At 35.7% G+C, this 20,685-nt stretch overlaps 2 protein-coding genes across 2 annotated transcripts in view; both read right to left on the reverse strand.

Annotated features, from left to right (window-relative positions):
• LOC133338589 (uncharacterized) overlaps positions 1-235 on the reverse strand; it is a 68,229-nt gene extending 67,994 nt beyond the window's left edge. The window contains exon 1 of the mRNA XM_061546791.1: positions 218-235. The gene's annotated coding sequence lies outside the window, so the exon portion shown is untranslated. The remainder of the gene's footprint in view (positions 1-217) is intronic.
• Positions 236-2,765: 2,530 nt separating this feature from the next.
• On the reverse strand, positions 2,766-19,963 carry LOC133338822 (uncharacterized; the record flags this gene model as incomplete). Its single annotated transcript, XM_061546963.1, has 5 exons — positions 2,766-2,776; positions 12,928-13,196; positions 13,300-13,530; positions 13,595-13,746; positions 19,626-19,963. Coding segments are annotated over 5 exons (1,001 nt in total), but the record flags the coding sequence as incomplete, so codon positions are not given.
• Positions 19,964-20,685: the final 722 nt, after the last annotated feature.

The raw sequence follows: 20,685 nt of genomic DNA on the forward strand, positions 1-20,685 counted from the left end.
TTCCTATATGAATTTCCTTATTGCCTTCTTTTTTTAATTCGTTTAGAAAACTTCTTCGGCAGTATTTTTTTAATAATTCTTCACTTTACACATTTTTTTCAGAATTATTTTCTAGTTGGTTTTTTATTTTCTGTTGTTTACTTCACCCCTTGTTACCACTCTCTTTGACGTACATTTGGTTTTTATTATTTATTTATTTTTTACGTTTTCGTATTACTTGTTGTTGTTACCCGTTTTATTGTTACGTCTACCGTTTATTTGTTGTTGTTATTTCTTTTGATGTTGTTGTTATTGTGTTCTCTTCGATCGATCGCAACCCAAAGCCCAACAAAGGAACACACTCAAAGAAAACACGTCTTTATCCTCAAGCAGTTACACGCCAACTGAATTTTAAAAATTGGCCAGAAAAATGTGGCAACAGTTTGATGGATTTGTGTTGATCGTTGTCGTTCGTGGTGACTATGTCGGTGCTCAAATGTTTGTTGTTGGTAATTTAGCCGGTTTAATGAGACGGAGAGAGGGAGATTGAGAGAGAAATTGTTTAAAACTTGTTTTAATTGCACAGCTGATGGTTGCTGTTTTAGTGTCGAATGTGTTGTGCGTTGTCAGCGAGGGAATGTAAACTGTGGTGAATTTCAAATAATGGAGTTGGCCCAAAATGGCCAAGAGAGCAAGAGTATTTTGCAATTGTTAATATTAGTGAGAGAAAGAGTTAATATTAGTGAGAAAACAGTGTTGTTAAGTTTGGTTTTTATTTTAGAAAAAATCGTCAGAAATATAAATTGTTGACCATTATGTGCGCTTGTGTCTTAAGTCTTTTGTTTCAATGCAATGCACTATAGTAAAGAGGGTATATTAAGTTTGTTTTTTTTTTTCAAATTGTATCTCATCGAAATGTTTGAAATGTTTATTTTCAACAAACAAACGTGCTTACGCTTGTATCTTAAGTCGTTTGTTTCAATAAACTGCACTATAGTAACCAGGGTATATTAAGTTGGTTTTTTCCATTTCTATCTCATAGAAATGAGCATTATCGACCCTATATATATTAGGCCGAGCCAAATTTTTTGTCCATTAAATCCAGCCTCTAGGGTGATTGTATGGATAATTCTAAGCAACTTTGGTGAAGGAACCCTATAAAAATGATTTTTCCCTATAACATCATTTTGATTCAAAATTCGATTTTTTATTCGTCGCTATATTATCTATTTATACCCCCCACCATAGTATGGAGGGTATATTAATTTTGTCATTCCGTTTTTAACTCACCGAAATATTCATTTCCGACCCTGTAAAGTGTATATATTCTTGATCAGGGTAAAATTCTAAGACGATCTAGCCATGTCCGTCCGTCTGTTGTAATCACGTTATCTTCCGAAGGAATTGAGAGAGGGTGCTGAAATTTTGCATAGGGTTGACTTTTGTCTGCAGGCAGGTCAAGTTCGAAGATGGGATATATCGGTCCACGTTTAAGCATAGCTCCCATATAAGGGTACCCCCAATTTTCGGTATTTTGGAGTTCTTTAGCGCTTTTTTCAACCGAATTCGCTGAAATTTGGTACCTTGTGTTCTTATTGGGTGCTAAATGTCTCCACAAAAAATTATAAATATAGGTCCACTTTTTCTGGTAGCCCCATATAACGGTACCTCCTAATTTTCAGTATTTTGGGGGTTTTGGTCGTATTTTTCCACCGAACTGGCTGTAATTTAGTACTTTGAGTCCTTAATGGGTTTCAAATCACTCCACAAAAAATTATGCATATAGGTCCATTTTTCTGGTAGAACCCCATATAAGGGTAAAATTTTCGGTATTTTGGGGTTCTTGAGCGCGTTTTTCAACCGAATCCGCTGAAATTTGTTACATTGGGTTCTTATTGGGTACCAAATATTTCCACTCGAAATTATAAATATAAGTCAATTTTTTCTGGTAGCCCCCTTATAAAGGTGCCCCCAAATTTCGGCATTTTGAGGTTCTTGAGCGCGCTTTTCAACCGAAATCCCTGTAATTTTGTATTTTGTAGCCGTATATGGAAACACATCTCCCTACCAAAAATTATTAATAGTCAACCCCTTTTAGGCGTAGTCCCCACATTTTGGGTTTGGTGTTTTGGGTTTGGTTATAACACTCTGTTGTAATCATTTCACCTGCGAAGGATATCGAGATAAAAAACTAGAACGTACGGTTCGATGATGAACTATATGTGAACTATAGCCCGCATTTAGGATTAGCCGTAGCACCTGTGTGGGAGGTACCAGAAGGCATGGACCGGACTTGAACTAAGTTTGGAAGACATAATAAAATGGGATAAAATCAATTTTTTCTGAAACGGATTTGGTCCAAAGAAACATGGGGTCTAGAACCAATATTTCGATGAGGCACATTTTCACCGTGTGATAGTGTATACACACTAATTACCCATAAGGCTGGGGGTATAATTTTCTATTAAAATTATTGTTTACATAATCGGTTTGTAGATATGTCGGTATAGGTCCATTTTTTTGTACGTTCCCTATATTTTCATTTCAAGTATCTGCCAGTATATCTATGGTGGAGGGTATCCAAAGTTCGGCCCGGACGAACTTAACGCTTTTTCACTTGTTTATGTATATGTGGGGGTTTTTGGTCGATAAATTAATTTCTGATCTTCATTTTGAGCTATGAACACCGCCAGATGGCGTTTCATACAAATTTGACTTTTCTGAAAAAATTATAAGTTTTTCCGTAAAATTGATCTTTATTTTATATTTTCCTCGGTGTTCCGAATTCAACTGAAACCTGAAAAATAAAGAAATTAGATGTATTAAATGAAATCTTACCATTTAATAATGGAAACAGTTGGTAATGTAACTTTTCTCAGAAAATAGAAGAAAACCAGTGAGCGGAGCAGTATTGTCAGACGGGGCCGACCATACGATACCCTACACAACTACCACAGAACTCTATCTTTCTGCGGATTCTGAATATCACCAATATTCAGTACAGCCCTTCTAATGTTGTGATATTCGGTTTATAATTGTATCGAAAAAATCGAAAAAAAAAAACAAAAAAAAAAAAAAATAAGTTTTCGGTCCACTACATCCCAAAATTAGTATTTGATCATCGCCGAAAAATAAAGGCGTTGTCCTTGACCAACTCTGGAACCTCTTGGAACATTTCAAAGGGATAAGCGCTATATTTTACGCCCTCTAGTGTAGTAATGATTTATTAAAAAAATATCTGAATACGTAAGCACCTGTATATATTTACGTGTAACTCCTACAACCTAGTACATACGACAATTCAATTTATAGGCCAACCATTCCTCTTGGATGTGTTATCAACTTTTCGGGTATATATCCTTCAGGAGTAAATATATAGGCCATAGAATACAAATTTTGTCCGTTTTCTCTCAAAAGTTAGGGTCCATTAGAGCCGCTAAATATTGACCCATCTTTATCAAAACAGCCATGCTTATTCTTTGGCCCAATCCCCTTCTCCATATAAAAATTCGAGATGTTTGGGCCATTACTGCGGCCTCTGGAGCGACCAGAAAAACCGACAAAAATTAAGTATTTGGTCCATTTCATCCCCTAAATATTACCCGATCTTTACCAAAAATAATAGGGGTCTTAATTGGGCCGAACCCATGCATGTGCATCGTGTTTACAAATTATAATGGACGGACGGAAGGACGGACACACATGATCGACTCAGTAGTCGAGATATGACAATCGGTATACTTAAAGGTGGGTCTAGGATCAATATTTCACGGCGTTGCAAACTCTTGGGGCTGCACAAAGCTATAATACCCTGACAACATAGTTGTGTAGGGTATAAATAGTTATAGTTCTGATTAGGTTCTAGCCAAAGACGAAATCTATTTTTTTTGTCAGATATAAGATGAAATGGACCAACAATTTTATTTTTGTCTGGTTTTCTAATCCATCTTGAGATCATCCCAAACATAACGAAATTTAACAAAAAGAAGGGAACCGGACCAACTAATAATTATGGTACCTCCTCGAAAGGGTTTAAAGTTTAGCAATTGTAAACGAAATGATTTCGAAATTAAGACCTATGAACATTTCCGAAATAAAGCCCTCCTTCACAAATTGTCAATATTTAGAAATTTTTTCCATTTTTATTATTACTTGTCTCTGCCTGTTAGGTCCAATAAATTTTAAGAATAGCTTAAAAGTAAACCTCGTAACTTTCTATGAGACAAATTGGCTCACATCCCTAAAAATATGTATACCACATTCTACAATCCAAAATGAGGTAGTCTGAAGGGAAGGAAGCATACACCTTTGTATATGGCACTTCCGCAGTCACTTACACGACTTTCGGAGGCAAAACAATAAAATGTTAATTAATCAAATACAAGTACTATTAGTGGTAAATAATTCAGGGCCTCAGTTTTTTATATTTGGAGACAACGGTCACTGACGCGACTTAAAATATACATGACTTTGGTCATTATTGATTATAATGGGAAAACTCTGCGAATTTTGTAAACATTTTGAACTTTAAATGATCTTTAAATATATAAGAACGATCAAGCATTATTATTGCACTTTCGAAATTTCAAATATTGTCCTGTCCATTTTTTGCGAAAATATTTTCTGTTTCACTCACGTGACATTTTTATATTCTGCACCACACTGTGGTGTGCACTGTTTTTGTGCATATGTTTGTAACATGCTAAAGGAAACGAGATAGACACATGGTTCCTTTTGAGAATATGCATAGAATCACTTTCTAAATCGACTTATGCATGTCCGTCCGTCTATCCGCCTGTCTGTCCGCCTGTCTGTCCGCCTGTCTGTCCGCCTGTCTGCATTATTGATTCGAATTGGATGAAATTTGGCACAGTTCATTTATTTGGCCTAAGGACGAACCCCATTGAAATTGGGAAAAATCGGTTCAGAGTTAGATATAGCTTCCATATATATTTTCGTCCGATTTAAGGTAAATAGAGCAGAAAAGTTCATATATATCTTACGATTTACACGAAAAGTGGCACACCAAAGTCCCTATATATCTTTCGATTTGGACGAAATTTTACACAGCATAATTAATTAGGTCTGGAATGATGTGTGCTAATGTTTCCCTATTGAAATTGGGAAAAATCGGTTCAGATTAAGATATAGCTCCCATATATATTTTCGTCCGATTTAAGGTAAACAGTACAGAAAAGTCTCTATATATCTTTCGATTTGCGGGAAATTGTGCACAGTGTACTGAATTAGGCCTGGAATGATGTGTGCTAATTTTCGTGGAAATCGGTTCAGATTTAGATATAGCTTCCATATATATTTTCGTCCGATTTAATGTAAATGGTGCACCAAAGTCCCTTTATTACTTACGATTTGCACGAAATTTGGCATAGCGTACTGAATTAAGTCTAGAAAGAGGTGTGTTAAATTTCTTGAAAAACGGTTTAGATTTAGATATAGTTCCCATATACATTAATTTGTCTGTAAATCGTTTTCCATAAATTTGTCCCATGGCACGCAGGCGAGTTTAAATCTGCCTAAATGAAATCAAAATTATTATAGGTTGCAGAAAGGGAACATTGGCATGCAATTGTAAGGATATATATGTTCTATATAACAAAAGTGGTGAAGGGTATCATATAGTCGGTCCAGTCCGACTTTACAACTTTCTTTACCGGATTATTTTACATTAGTATTTATGCTAAGAACGAGAAGGAAAGAATGACCTTTCTGGTCTTTCTTTGTACTTTTTTTAGTCCATTTGAACCCCTAAGTATTATCCGATCTCCGTCTTTGTTTATAACCATAACTTCAAGGGAAATTTCATAACCATCTTCACGACATTTCAGCTCAGGTTAGTGACTGGTTTGGTAATGGGAATAATAAATAATATCAGAATACATAGACACCTGCACATATTAATGTGTAGGTCCCCCATCCGAGTAAAGTTCAGCCACTTCTCTTGGATATACATTCAAATTCTCTGGTCTTTGTCCTTCAGTAGTAAATATACACGCCATAGACAATATATTTGATCACTTCTCAACAAAAATGTTGGGTCCATTTGACTCGTTAAATATTGACCGGTCATCATCAAAAAAGTCATTGTTATTCATTGGCGAGATTCCATTTCTCGCGTTGTTCAGGCCATAATTGTAGCCTCTATAGCGATCAGAAAAACTGACAAAAATAAAGTTGTTCGTCCATTTTATTCAATTAACCGATCATTACCGAAACAATAGAGTTCTTTTTTGGCCAGAACCCGTCCAACTTGCAAAATTTCATAATGACATTGGCAAAATAATGGCGACCATTTGTTGATGTTATATGATAAATTATCTGAATATGATTAAAAATCGAATTTTCAAATAATAGCAGCATTTTAATAAATTTGAAAATAACAATATTTCTCACAGCAATATATCTTCTGAGCAAGAATCATGTAAAAGTGTGAGGGGACTATGAAAACGTGCGTTATTGTCTTTGATGGCCCTATCATATGAGCGACATGTTTGTAGAATATTTAGAGCTGACAAAATCTGGTCTTGTAGTATTTAAATTACGATTCAAGAAAATATTGACATAAAAGACTTACAAGCACAAGGGCTTTCATCCCATAATGAATAATTGTATAAAAACCCCACTGGTACCTCACTATTTACTTAAATTGGCTTATTACACGGCAACTACATTAGAGCCTTTTACCGGGTTAACCTACTCAATGAAGTTTTATTTACAATGGAATTGACAATTGGAACCCACTTGAGTTAACGAAATCCGGTACAATGTAAACGTACTATTAAAATGTATAATGAACAAGTTATGCCACTAATGTAATATATATGTAATTAATAATATAATTATTTATTAATATTAATAACCATTATCAATACATCCAGCAACTGGACACTCGCATAACTTTCGCATTCTTCCTATTCTCCTTCATGACTGCAGCAATCTAACGGCAAATGACGTGCCAAACACTTTTAAGGTGCTACCGGTAATTTCCACGTTATCAATTTGAAGTGAATGGAATCGTTACACTTAGAATCAAATCACCATAAAATTATGGATCCTCATAGTGGTTGCGGAAGAAAATCACTCTCAACTACGTCTCCACCTGTAGAATATATCTGAAACGAAAACTAATTTCAACATTGGCTAAACCATCGCCATTATCATTAGGCGGCAAAAGATTTAGATTTTACTGACCATAAATGGATTATGGTTGCATGTTCTCGAAATCCAAGAAAAAGGAAAAAAGAAAACAATAGTGACGATTTACACGAGATTACTAATTACTATTTTATGGCCATTAGTTGGTGATTCAACACAAATTGCATGTTTGAAATTCTTATAGATGACTTTAATTAATTCTAATACCGAACATTAATAAATATTCTTAACGGAATGTATTTGCAAATTGTCTTATGGTGTAATTGAATTTAATAATATGTATGTAAAAATTATTGTACTGGACATTAGTTAATAATTTGAAGGGGACATAGAACTATAAAAATTATTTTAAAGAAAAAAAAAATAGTCTTTAGATCGAATTTAAAAGATAGGTAGAATCGATTATTTAAGATCGACATAAAACTGGCAAATAGTCTCTGCATCGATGAGCTAAGGAAAATGAAAATAGAATATAAGAAGTTATACATTTAAAAGACCAGCAAAGGTATTTGAGATCATCAGGTAAACAATAGAAAGAAAATCTGACGGTTTCGGATAGACTTACTGATTTAATTATAGAAATTCGGAAGGATTCGATAGCGTAAACGGTATTCTTGTAGGAATTTACATTCTTCAAGCAGAAAGCCTTCTATAAAAAACTTGCCAGCAGAAAATCTTATAACAGAGCAGATCATCGTCATATAGAAGACCAGAATGTTTTGATATAGAACATAGTCGACCAGACAATAAGTTCTTCTTAGGTTTTTTATAAATCAGGCGGAGAACAGAAAATCTTGTTCCCGAACACATGGCCATCTCATTGAAAATCAGAAGGCATTATTATGTAAAGCATTCGTTTGGGAGATCAGAAGATGTTCTTGTGGGAGATCAGAAAAACTTCTTATGAAAGACAAGAGCGTATTCTCATACGACGTCTTATAGAAGTCGAGAAAGCTTTTTCAGAAATCCAGAAGCCCAGAAGAATATCAGAATTTCTTCCTATAGAAGAGCAAAAGGTATTTTTCTAGAAGATTTCAAAAGTGTATAGAAGTTCCGAATGTAATTTCAGTAGACGTTTTCTTATGAAAAACCGAAGGGCTTCCTATAGAATACGGAAAAGTCTTCTAGTTGAAGACCAGAAGATATTCTTAAAGTAAACCAGAAGGTCTTCTTATTGAAAACCGCAGTGAGATCGACAATTTTTCTTATAGAAGACCAGAAGGTATTACGCTAACCTATAAATGCTCTTTGACTATAAAGAACCCAGTTCTTGAGCAAGTTTGTAAAGACTCCCTGGCCTTCAGTTCCTCTATAAAGACTCCCTGACCTTCAGCTAGTCTATAAAGACACCCTGACCTTCAGCTAGTCTATAAAGACACCCTGACCTTCAGCTCCCCTATGGCCTTCATCTCGGCTACATAGAATTCCTGGCGTTCAGCTTGTCTATAAAGACTCCCTGTCCTTCAAATCGCCCGGCTCGCCTATAAAGGCTCCCTGGCCCTCAGCTCGTCTATAAAGATTCCCTTTTATTATCTCGTAAACAAATACCCAATGGGCTTCAGCTCGTGTATGGAGATTCCCTGTCCTTCAACTCGTCTATAAAGACAACCTGCCCATCGGCTCGCCTATAAAGGCTCCCTGGCCTTTAACTAGTATTTAACCTGCCCATCGGCTCGCCTTTAAATACTTCCTGGCATTCAGTTCGTCTAGAAAATCTCCCTGGTATTCAGCTCGTCTATATAGTACCCCTGACCTTCAGCCCCCTCTACAAAGACTCCTTGGCCTTCATATCGTCTATATATAGAATTCCTGGCTTTCAGCTCGTCTATAAAGGCTCCCTGGCGTTCAGCTCGTCTATAAAGGCTCCCAGTCCTTCGGCTCGCCTATAAAGGCTCCCTGGCCTTCAGTTCGTCTATATAAAGACGAACAGTTCGTTCCTGTATAAAGAATTCCTGGCCTTCAACCCTGCCCTTTGCCCCGTCTATAAAGACTTCCTGCCCTTATGTTCGCCTGTAAAGATTCCCTGACCTTTAGCTTGTCTATAAAGACTCATTCGGCTCGTCTACAAAGACTGCCTGGTCTTCCACTCGCCTAAAAAGACTACCCGACCTTCAGCTCACCAATAAAGATTCCCGATCTTCAGCTCACCTATAAAGATTCCCTGGCCTTCAGATCGACTGTAAAGGCTACTTGCTCGCCTTTAATACTTCCTGGCCTTCAGATCATATATAAAAACACCCTGTCCTTAAGTTCTCCTTACCTCCGACTCGTCTATAAAGACTCCCGCCCTTCAGCCCGCCTATAAAGACTCCCTGGCCTTCAGCTCGCATATAAAGACTTCCTGAACTTCGTCTGGACTATACAGACTCATTGGACTTCAGCTCGTCTATAAAAACTCCCTGACATTCAACTCGTCTGAAAGGACTCCCTGTCTTTCAGTCATCTATAAAGACTTTCTGCCCCTCACCTCATCTGTAAATACTTAAAGAGGCCTACCTTAATTTCCTTTATAAAAAACAGGGTATAAAAATGAGTTCTGATCTGGATGTCCTTTCATTGCTGACCTCGAGCTTTTCTAATTGAAATTCTTGAAGTCCGCTTACCTCAAGTTCATCTATTGAAGTGTCTTTGGGTCTCCTTAAAGAAAACTTAATGGTCTTGTTGTGGATGGCCAGAATATTTGCTTATGGAACAAACATGAGTGCATAACTAAACCTCCAAACTAAGTACAGTCCATTTAATATATATATATATATATATTTTCGTTAAATACCCCCGCTTTATAATTAAAAATTCCATTTCGAATGGCCAACTTAATTTTGTTATCTTTAAAATTTTATTCAACAACTCCGCATTGCCGCAAAAGGGTTCAACAACTTTCCCACAATAAACAATGACTTCACAAGATAGCCACTCGTTGATAAGCTAGTCTTCGTTCTATCTATCCATCCACCCATCCATCAACATCATCTATCATCGTCATAATCAACAGCAGTGCCATTGCGCTCAGATCATCAACATTTTCAGCGTCTTCACAGTTTGTTTAGTTTATAATTTAGTTAGAAGAAGTCGTAAAAAATGGAATAGAAAAAAAAAAACACACACACACTTAACTATAATAAAATTAAAGGTAATGTTCTTGTTTTTAATGTTTGTGTTTTTTATTTTTTCACAACGAAAAGCAAAAAAGGAAAATTCCCACTCCTCCACAATTTCTTGGATTAGTTGTTATTCGTGTGGCGTTAAAATGTCTGTCTAACTACCACATGACTTGGAGTAATGTAAGCGTGTCAATTATAATTTTTATAATTGTATGCGTGAGTGTGTTTGTGTATTTTAATGACCACAAAGTAAATGTCATTTCATTTGGTTAGAAATGGATTCCACCACACACCATAGCAAATGCAGGGTTGGAAAACGTTGAGAAATTTGGGGGGTTGGGAGTTCGCCTATATAGACTCCTTGCCATTCAGCTTCTCTATGCAGACACACGGCCCTTTAGCCATTCTTCCCCCTCAGCTCGTCTATTTAGAATCCCTGTCCTTCAGCTCGTCATTTTAGACTCCCTGCCCTTCAGCTCGTCTACTTAGACTCCCTGTGCTTCAGCTCATTTATATCGACTGAGTTGAGAGGTAGAGATCCTCTACAAAGACCTCCTGCCCTCCAGCTATTCTATATTGACCACCCACCCTTAGCCCTTCTATATAGGTTCCCAGTCCCTTAGCACTTCTATAGTCTACATAGTAGTGCTCAGCTCGTCTGTATATACTACCTACTCTCCCGCTTTTCTGACTTTCAGTTCGTCTATTTTGACTTCCTGCCGCACACCCCTGTCTTTATGACAAACTTTTAATTACCTTTAGAAAATAAAAAAATGTCAACCCATTTAAATATGCACTGTGTGGTTTGACATCGTCTAAGCTCTTGTTGCTTTGTGTGCACGTTTTGAGATAATTCTACATATCTCTTCTTTTTCCCCATTCTTCATACATGATATCAAGTTTGTACGAGTGTTACCATGTATTTAGTTACAATGCAAGTTTTGTTTTTATATCCCCGGTGTACATTTCACATTTCAAGATCGTTTTCTTTTGATTTGCCAGATAGATGTTATGCAATTATCATTTAAGAGATTTTTTTTCATTCATTAGAGATTTTCTGAAGATTTGCTTTTGTTAGATATTATTATCATAAACCGTTGTTTGTTTTATGGATTACTGGTTTCAGTGCGATGTTGAGATTTCGTGAAAATATTCTGAAGAAGAAAACAGGTGAAATGTACACAAACACACATACATGTATAGTAATTTTTTATATATTTTTTTTCTAATAGAACATTAATATCGACATACTTACTTTGTAGTTGCTAATTATTGGAACTCATTTGAAAGTAATAAAATCTATTTAATTTTATATTGATTGGATAAATTAGTCCTACTTTTAAAATCGTATTGATCCTGTATTGACCTCCCATATATAGAGTCCATGGCCTTCGTCTACAAAGACTCCCTTCGGCCTTCACAGTGTCTATATAGAATTCAGATTGCCTATAAATACATCGGCTTGGCTTTGTAAACTCCCTGTTCTTTACAGCGTCAATATAGTCCCCCTTCAGCTGATCTCTAAATACTCCCTGATCTTCAGCTCTTCTATAATCACTGCTTGCCTTTCAGCCCACAGAGATATCCTGCCTCCAGCGGGTCTATCAAGACTCCCAGCCCTTCAGCTCGCTATAAAAACTCCCTACCTTTCATCGTCTATAAGGAGTTCATGTTCTACAGGTTGCCTATAAAGATTGTTTATAAACACTACCTGCTCATTTGTTCTTCTATAGAGACTCCCTGCCCTTCAACTAGTCTATGAAGAATATCGGCCCTTAAGCCCGTCTACAAAGATTCCCATTTAAATAATTCGCCCATAAATTCTCACATCCTCTATAAAGACTCAGCTTTTTTATAAACACCCCTGGCCTCCGGTTCTTCTATGAATATTTCCTACCCTTCATGCCTTTTGGCTTGTCTATAAAGACTTTTTACCATTTGGATCGTGTGCTATTTAGCTCATCTAAAAATACTGAGCTTATCTAAAAAGAATCTATTCATTTAGTCTTTAATGGCTCCTTTCGGCTCATGCTGACTTTCGGCTCATCTATACAGACTTTCTTTCGGCATGTGCTTAAAGACTCTTTGTCCTTCGGACGTATATGAAAGACTCCCATCAGCTGTGCGCTTCAGCTCATCTATGAAAGACTCCCATCAGCTGTGCGCTTCAGCTCGTCTATGAAAGACTCCCATCAGCTGTGCGCTTCAGCTCGTCTATGAAAGACTCCCATCAGCTGTGCGCTTCAGCTCGTATATGAAAGACTCCCATCAGCTGTGCGCTTCAGCTCGCCTATGAAAGACTCCCATCAGCTGTGCGCTTCAGCTCGCCTATGAAAGACTCCCATCAGCTGTGCGCTTCAGCTCGCCTATGAAAGACTCCCATCAGCTGTGCGCTTCAGCTCGTCTATGAAAGACTCCCATCAGCTGTGCGCTCCTCCATGAAAGATTCCGTTAAGCTGGTATAAAAACGACTCCCTGTTTATTCTTTTTAATTAAAATAACTCTTCTAACAATTTTTATTCAAGTTTTTTTATTTCTTTTTTAAATTTTGATTTCTCATTTTCAATTCTTTCACATGCGTTTCAACCTTTCGCAATTCATCTGAAAGAAAATAAAATGTAGAATATATAGAAAGAGTACAAATATATGGGATGCAAAGACGGTTTCGTATTACCCTTATTTCCATTAAATTTGTCATCAATTTTCATTATTACACCCAATGATATTTCATAGAGATGTTCATCGGAATTATGCAATTCTCTCCGGGAACGTCCTTGACCGTTTAGACAGTGAGGTATGAGACATTTTCTCAAACAGATTCGAACATTGGCACGAAATTGAACATATGGAGTGCTGGGAAATTTAAAGGCACGAAATTTCGCTTGCAAAGAATTTTCCGGAGTCATTATGAAATTTTCAAACAGATATGGGTCCACTGTGCAACTGTGAAAAAAAAAATAGAAAATTTTACGAAAAAATAAATTGAAATTAACTTAATTCAATTACAATATCAGAAATATGACTTAAAATAGAGTGATAGTCTTACCCTCGGAAGAGAATAGTCTCCGACGTTGAATTTCCATCGGAAACCTCCAAGTATTGTACATGTATACCATACACTTGAGATGATTCATTGTTCAGTTTGATTTCCATTATCAGTGGGGTGCCGGGTATAACATTAACCATACGATCAATTAATTGACCATTTTGCCGTACCTCCATGGAAAGCTGAGGCACGGGAGCAGTTTGCTGTACAGTGTCTATAATTTCAAGGTCACTAAAAAGTTAATATTTTTAAATATTAATTTTTAACTCTGTTTCGATTTATAAAAAAAACTTACTCATCTTCTTTAAAATCTTCGGGCAGAATATCTCTCTTAACAATGGTGTGTCCTTTTCGAATTTGTGAGCTTTTGTACAAGCATTTAATAGGATGTTTTAGAACTTCGCTATTGCTTTCGGCGATGAGGTTTTGATGAAATAAAATGTGGCCCTAGAAATAAAAAGAAGTTATCAAAAACATAAATATAATGTCCAATAACAAACTTGAGCTCATGATCTGACAAACTTGAGCTCATGATCTGAAGGGTGAAAAAGTTCTTACGGAGATGAAAGCTCTTGGAGAGTATATAAATAATTCCAAAAAAATCGCTATACGTTAAGTTTTTGATTTATGGCGTGATATAATTTTCAGAAATTTTTTAATCATTTATGTACTAAAACATTGCCAACCACATGGAATAAACTCTCTGCTTAAGAGTCAACTAGATTCGGTGGAAAAATACTGGACCCAAATAATGGACTTGTTTTACGGCTTCCAACGATTTGTCTAGTACTGGTTGATAATCTATTTTATGTGATTAGCAATGCCTAAAGCATTCGATTGATATTCATTTAAGTTTTATCTGAAAATCCGGTTCAAAATATGGATATATTTAAGGTAACTATTTGAGACGAGAGTATGAAGAACTAGAACTGGACGATAAAAGCATATCGACTTCTAGTCTATCTTTTGAACAACATTTTTGTAGAGGTCAAAAAAATCTTGTATTGTGGTAATTAGTATATGGTCTGTGAGACGAAATATACCCCAAAGTCTCGAGATAGAAAAAGGATATGTTTTACAAAAATATTCCTCATTCAATTTGAATCAAAAGCCAGATCTAGAACTGGACGATAAAAGCATATCGACTTCTAGTCTATCTTATGAACGACAAAAATGTAAAAAAAAAACTTATATTGTGCACAACTACCACGGAACAATAACTTTCTGCGGATATACATTCCTTGCATGGGCAGTATTTCGCGATATTTGTTCCCTATTGACAGAATAGGTGAACATGTGAACATGAGGTGAACATGTTTGTCATCAGTTGCGAATTTTCTCATTATACACAGATATGTCTTGTTTGAGTTTACCCTCTATGGCCAGACCCCTCTCTATGTGTAAAATTTAATGATGTTCGGGTCATAATTGTCGTCATTATAGCGATCAGAAAAACACACAAACATCAAGTTTTTGCTCCATTCCGTCCCCTTACTATTAACAGATAATTATCAAAAACAATGGGGGTCCTCTTTGGCTAGAACACGTCCTACAAGCAAAATTTCGTGACGGTTGGTCCATCACTGTGGCCTGATCCGGTTTACAAAATGTAACGGACAGAAGGACGTCTACGTCCTTCAGGAGTAAATATATGAGTATAGATCGACTCATATATTTACTCCTGAAGGACATAGACTCGAGAGAAGTGGTTGGCCTCTAAGGGGACCCCCCCCCCCCATTCTCGGGGTCAAAAAATTTTTTGATTTAATTTGAATCTACACTAATTCAAGAATGTCCCTACAAAATTTCAAGTGAAAATCTCAAGAACTCTTAAAGATATAGCCGATTTATTGTGTCAGCATCAAGTGATGGCTAAAGAGCTTCTCAAACTTTAAACGCGTGTTTCTCTTTTGCGAATGGCGGGCACGATAACTCAAAAATCGGCGATTTTCCAAAAATATTTTTTGAAAGGTCCACCATTTTGTTAATTTTAGAGCGAAGTCAATAATCCTAATTCATACGAGAGCCAGACATGTACTCTTTCTAATACCGTTGGAATTTTCGGATTCCGATGTTCCAGTGAAGAGTTATCATGCCCGCCATCAAAAATAAGGACTTTTCTTTAATCACAAAAAACAACAACAAGAAAACAACAAAAATTTTTTGTAAATTATTTTTCTTCCTTTTTAAATCTTCAAATATATATGTGCAAAGTTACAAACCTTAACAAGTATTGGTATTCATTTACCAGCTCATTAAAAATCTTAAAAATAAAAAAAGCGAGAATGGGGGGGTTCCCTTAAATTGATACCAATTACATTGTCGTATGTACTCGGATGTGGCAGTTACACTTAAATGTTTACAGGTGATTACGTAATGAGATATTATTTAGTAACCTGTTACCACACTGGAGGGCGGAAATATAGCGCTGATCGTTTTGAAATGAGGTTCCAGTTATGGTCAAGGACAACGCCTATAATTTTCGATGATGATCAGATAATAATTTGGGACGAAGTGGACCGAAAACATAATTTTTGTGTGTTTTTGTCGAGTCGATGTATAGGCCACAATTATAAGCCGAACATCACAATAGAACCCACGGTAAAGGGAATATGGACAATTAATTAGAAGGACTGTACTAAATATTAATAATATGTGTTGACCTCTAGTCAATCAAGAGGGTGCAAATATCGCGAAATATAGCCCAAACTCACTGGTTTATTTTGAATTCTCATTGGGTAGGAAATCTTAATAGCAAAAATTATCAATATTGACTTAAATTTCGGAACAGATCCCATTTAAATGAACTTCAAATTGGATATTTTTCAATGATTTCATTGAATTTTCTACTTATGTTTTTCAATATACGTACATATGAATTTTATGTATTTCAAAATATATCCTCATTGTTCCAAAATATATCCTCATCGAATGATCCGTATTTGCACCCATTTTACTCAACCAAATTAAAATTCTTAAAATATACACATTGCAAATGTACATATGTACATACATATATTCTATCAGATGTATGAATACTTTTGATGCTATTACTCCGCATCCACGCGGGCTTTTAAAAATTTGTCTAACCTATGTTACTTCCATGGGATCGCATGACGTACTGTGAACATTTAATAAAAATCTGTCCAGTGTTTTTGAGTCCACAAACAATATATTTTCTACATACATATAGATTCAAATGCAATGAGGAGTACATTTTACCTTGATCGTACCATGCTCATATTGTATATGTATCCTAACAGACGTCGCCCTTTCGAAGGAACATTGACGTGAAATTGAACGAACTTAAATATGAGATCTTTATCTATATGTAAACCGACTAACATCAATCCCTACACATGTCATTCTGCAAATCGATTTAAAGCAAACTTGACACACGCTATTTTGTATGCTGTACTGTTTAAAATTTAATCTCAATCAGATACCCACTGATTATTTGGTGTACAATCAACATGAGTAGGTCGAAATTATATTGGAAGCTATGCTATATCTAAACCTGAACCGATTTCAACAAAACTTGCCACATATTAATTAATATTAACATCAGTAGGTTGTGTCTATCGGCCTAGCTATGGGTCTTTAGTGCACCATTTACTTAAAATCGGACGAAAATATATAAAGGACGTATATGTAAATCTGAACCGATTTTCACGAAACTTATCACACATTATTCTACACTTAATTCAGTACGCTATGTCAAAAATCGTTTTAATCGAAAAATATATAGGGCTTTGGTGCTACATTAACACAAAATCGGACGAAAATATAAATGGGAGCTATATCTAAATCTGAGCTGATTATCGCGAAACTTAGCACACATAATTGTAGGCTTAATTCAGTACGCTTTGCCAAATTTCGTGCAACTTTTGTGCACCATTTACCTAAAAACGGGCGAAACTATATATGAGAGCTATATCCAAATCTTAACAGATTTTCACGAAACTTGGAGCACATTATTCTAGACTTAATTCAGTGCGCTATGCCAAATTTCGAGCAAATCGAAAGATGTATAGGGACTTTGGTGCACCATTTACATTAAATCGGACGAATATATATAGGAGCTATATCTAAATGTGAACCGATTTTCACCAATTTCAATAGGGTCCTTGGCCAAATAAATGAGATGTGCCAAACTTCATCCGAATCGGATTATAAATGGGACTTGTACTTTGTTTACAATTTAACATCAACAGACGGGCGGACATGCATAAATCGACTCAGAAAGTTATTCTATGCTTATTCTCAAAAGGAACCGTGGGTATGTCTCGATTTCTTTTGCCTGTTACAAACATATGCACAAAGCCGTAATACCCTGAACCACAGTGTGGTGAAGAGTATAAATAGGGCAAATGTGTGTACAATACTAATTTGTGTATACGGTCCAAATTATTTAAATCGCTTCGTACTCGAATTGTACGAATTCTGTTATCAGTAATCTGTACAGTACTAATTTGTGTATACAGTCCACATTATTTAAATCGCTTCGTACTCGAATTTTACGAATTCTGTCATCAGTTTTCCTTTATTTTATTCAGTTATTTCCACCTATATCATTTTCATAAAAAAATTGGGAATTGGCATAAAGGTGGTTTGTGAACTTAGTAAACATCTGTGGTTTGTATATTTACTAACACTTTGCTATAATTGTCAATTCCAATTCTTTGCTATAATGGCCAATTCAGATCTAAAAAGGTGGCAATTTGTATGGGGGCTACTGTTTCCCCTGCCCCATCAAAAAATTAAGTACCCTATGTTACCACAAATGTACTCAAAAATCGACTGTGAAAATTTCATGAAAATCCGTTCAGTAGTTTAGGAGTCTATAGGTAACACTGATCAAACAAACAAACATAAATTGATTTCCCTTAATATCATCCTTCTAAAACGATATCTAGTGGAAAAATTGGTATAAACACGGAATAAGATCGGGTTTAACCCAAAAATTTGTTTTCACATTTTTAAGATTATTGGCATTAAGGCTGATTTTTGAGTTTTGGTCTATTCAGAGACTTATAGTAAAAATTATTTTTAGTAGAATATTCGGACCTGCTATAACCCCGTTTTAAATGAGTTTTCAACCATTCCTGAAAAAGGGAAACGAAAAGAGCCCTTCAGAGAGTCGACTGAGGGTTGACGTATTGGACAATAATATTCCTAATATTCCCATTTGCAAATATTTTTAAATATCTTGGAAATGGGAAATATTGCCACGCCTTTTTAGGTTAGCTCCCGACGTAAACTTTCAAAATTCCCGAATCAGGTGTTTTTTATTTTTACCGCCCCATATTATTATTTTTCTCGATAATAATTTCTTGTGTTGCACATTGTTATTTATACATTCCATCATGCACGAGATCGACAGATCTACACCCGCGCTACAGAATATCTTCGGTCAGGTTCATAGCCAAAAATATTTTCAGCAGAATTCCAAACAGATCGAAACTGGTCACCCGTAGAATGTAGCATCTGCTCAGATTCTTACCCCGCACAGTTGTTTAGATACACTTTTCCTTTCCAAAAGTCTGCAGTTTTTCAACGGATAATTACACTTAAATTACTGCAAATTCAAGGTCAAAGTTCAACATTGAAACTTTACATTGACGTGGCTTGTCACGATCACACCTTCCAATAGTGGGGTCTAATTTTTTGGTTTTCTTAATTTCAATAGATTAACTATCGAAGTGCATAAAAAAATTGGTGATAAATTGGGGTTTTGGCCAGGAGATATCAGAACAACAATGCGTCGATACAAACACTAAGAGCAGTAACCAGAAACTGTTATTAGAATACAGCTCGTCCGATCAAGAACCCCAATAAATATAGTCCCACAATCACCGGATGAAGACCATCATATGAAGCGTACACAGTTATGATTTCCTGACACGGCACAATTGTTAACGCGTTTGATAAAAGTTTTTGCAAATTCGAACCACTTAGCTTTTAAAGTCTTACTAAGAAAATGTCGTTTTCAACTTCAATATTTATAATTCACTATTTAAGTCAATATTCAATATTTTAATATTTGAAACCCAGTTCAATTTCCCCAACAAAATTTATTTCTCATATTAATATTCGAAAATGCAAATTAATTGAAGCTATTTGTTGCAATTGAATAGTAATAACACACAATGGGAAAATGGTGATGCTAATTTGTACAGCAGCTTTCTAAGCAGATGCACCACGAATACAAAATTAAATAACAAAAACAAAAAAAAAACACACACACAAACATACATTATCTACGAAGTAGTTTTTGTTTAGCAATGTTTTGGCGTGTTTTTGTCTGTCACATGTGACATACTTACCGACAATTTGTTTACAACTCGTGTAAATCCACATTTGTACAAATCGCTGAACGGAATCTTAAACATGAATCCTTTCGAATGGTAAGACAATGGCTGGCACCACTTTAATGGGTCATCCGAATCATCAGCATCGACATCATGGAAATCGGGAATGCGTTTGCGAATGGGACGGCGGGGAATGTTTTGCCAATAAACATTGGCCAAGTCCATGTGATGAGTTGATGATGGTTGCAGCCGATCATTGTCTGATGCTGTCAATGCGACGACTTCAACATGTATGAGTTCCTTAAAACAGTGCGTTGTAAAATTTGTTACTATGTTATTGTTGATGGGGGAATCTATTTGAAAGTAGTCGAAGAAAAAGGATTAGAAAATAAACTAATAATAAAATTGCATAGAATTTGATAGGTCTGAAAGTGGTAAATTTTCATGTATTGCTGTTTAGGATTTGCAGGAGATTGTGTGAAAGTTTTTATTCACCCTCCAGCCATTTCTATTAAAAATTGAACATTTAATGTATTGTAAAAAAATAGCACCTTATTTAGTGGGAACATATAACAACTTGTTTATAGAAATTTTTGCGGGGTCGAGAGGTGGAGAAATTGATTTTACCACTCTAGAATACGCATGGTTTATATATAAAGTTTAGTATACAATAAAAGACTTTGTTGGTATGTAACAATGATACCGGGATTAATAGATTAATAAATGGGGTCTTCTATCTATAAAAGGATACATAGAAGTTCGGAATATATATCAGAAACCTAACCCATTTATTCGGACAACTCTTCTTAAGGACACACGCACGTCCCAGGATTCACTGACGGGTTGGGATGACTTTTCGCTGTACTTATCGACAATATATGAACATAAAGTTAATCAGTTTGATTTAGGCGTATTAACTTTCCCTATATGCCATGAAAGCATCCCATCTGAGATGATCTGACGTTACACTAGTGTTGAACAGAACTAAATTGAGAGTAAGTGTATGAGAGCGAAACTGAGAGATCAACATCTAAAATGACTAAAGAAAAGAGAAAAAAGAGAATACGTTTTTAGA

The sequence above is a fragment of the Musca vetustissima genome, unplaced genomic scaffold, assembly GCF_032173495.1.
Source record: "Musca vetustissima isolate MV318-11 ecotype Yass unplaced genomic scaffold, APGP_CSIRO_Mvet_v1 utg15845, whole genome shotgun sequence".
Taxonomy (NCBI): Eukaryota; Metazoa; Arthropoda; class Insecta; order Diptera; family Muscidae; genus Musca; species Musca vetustissima.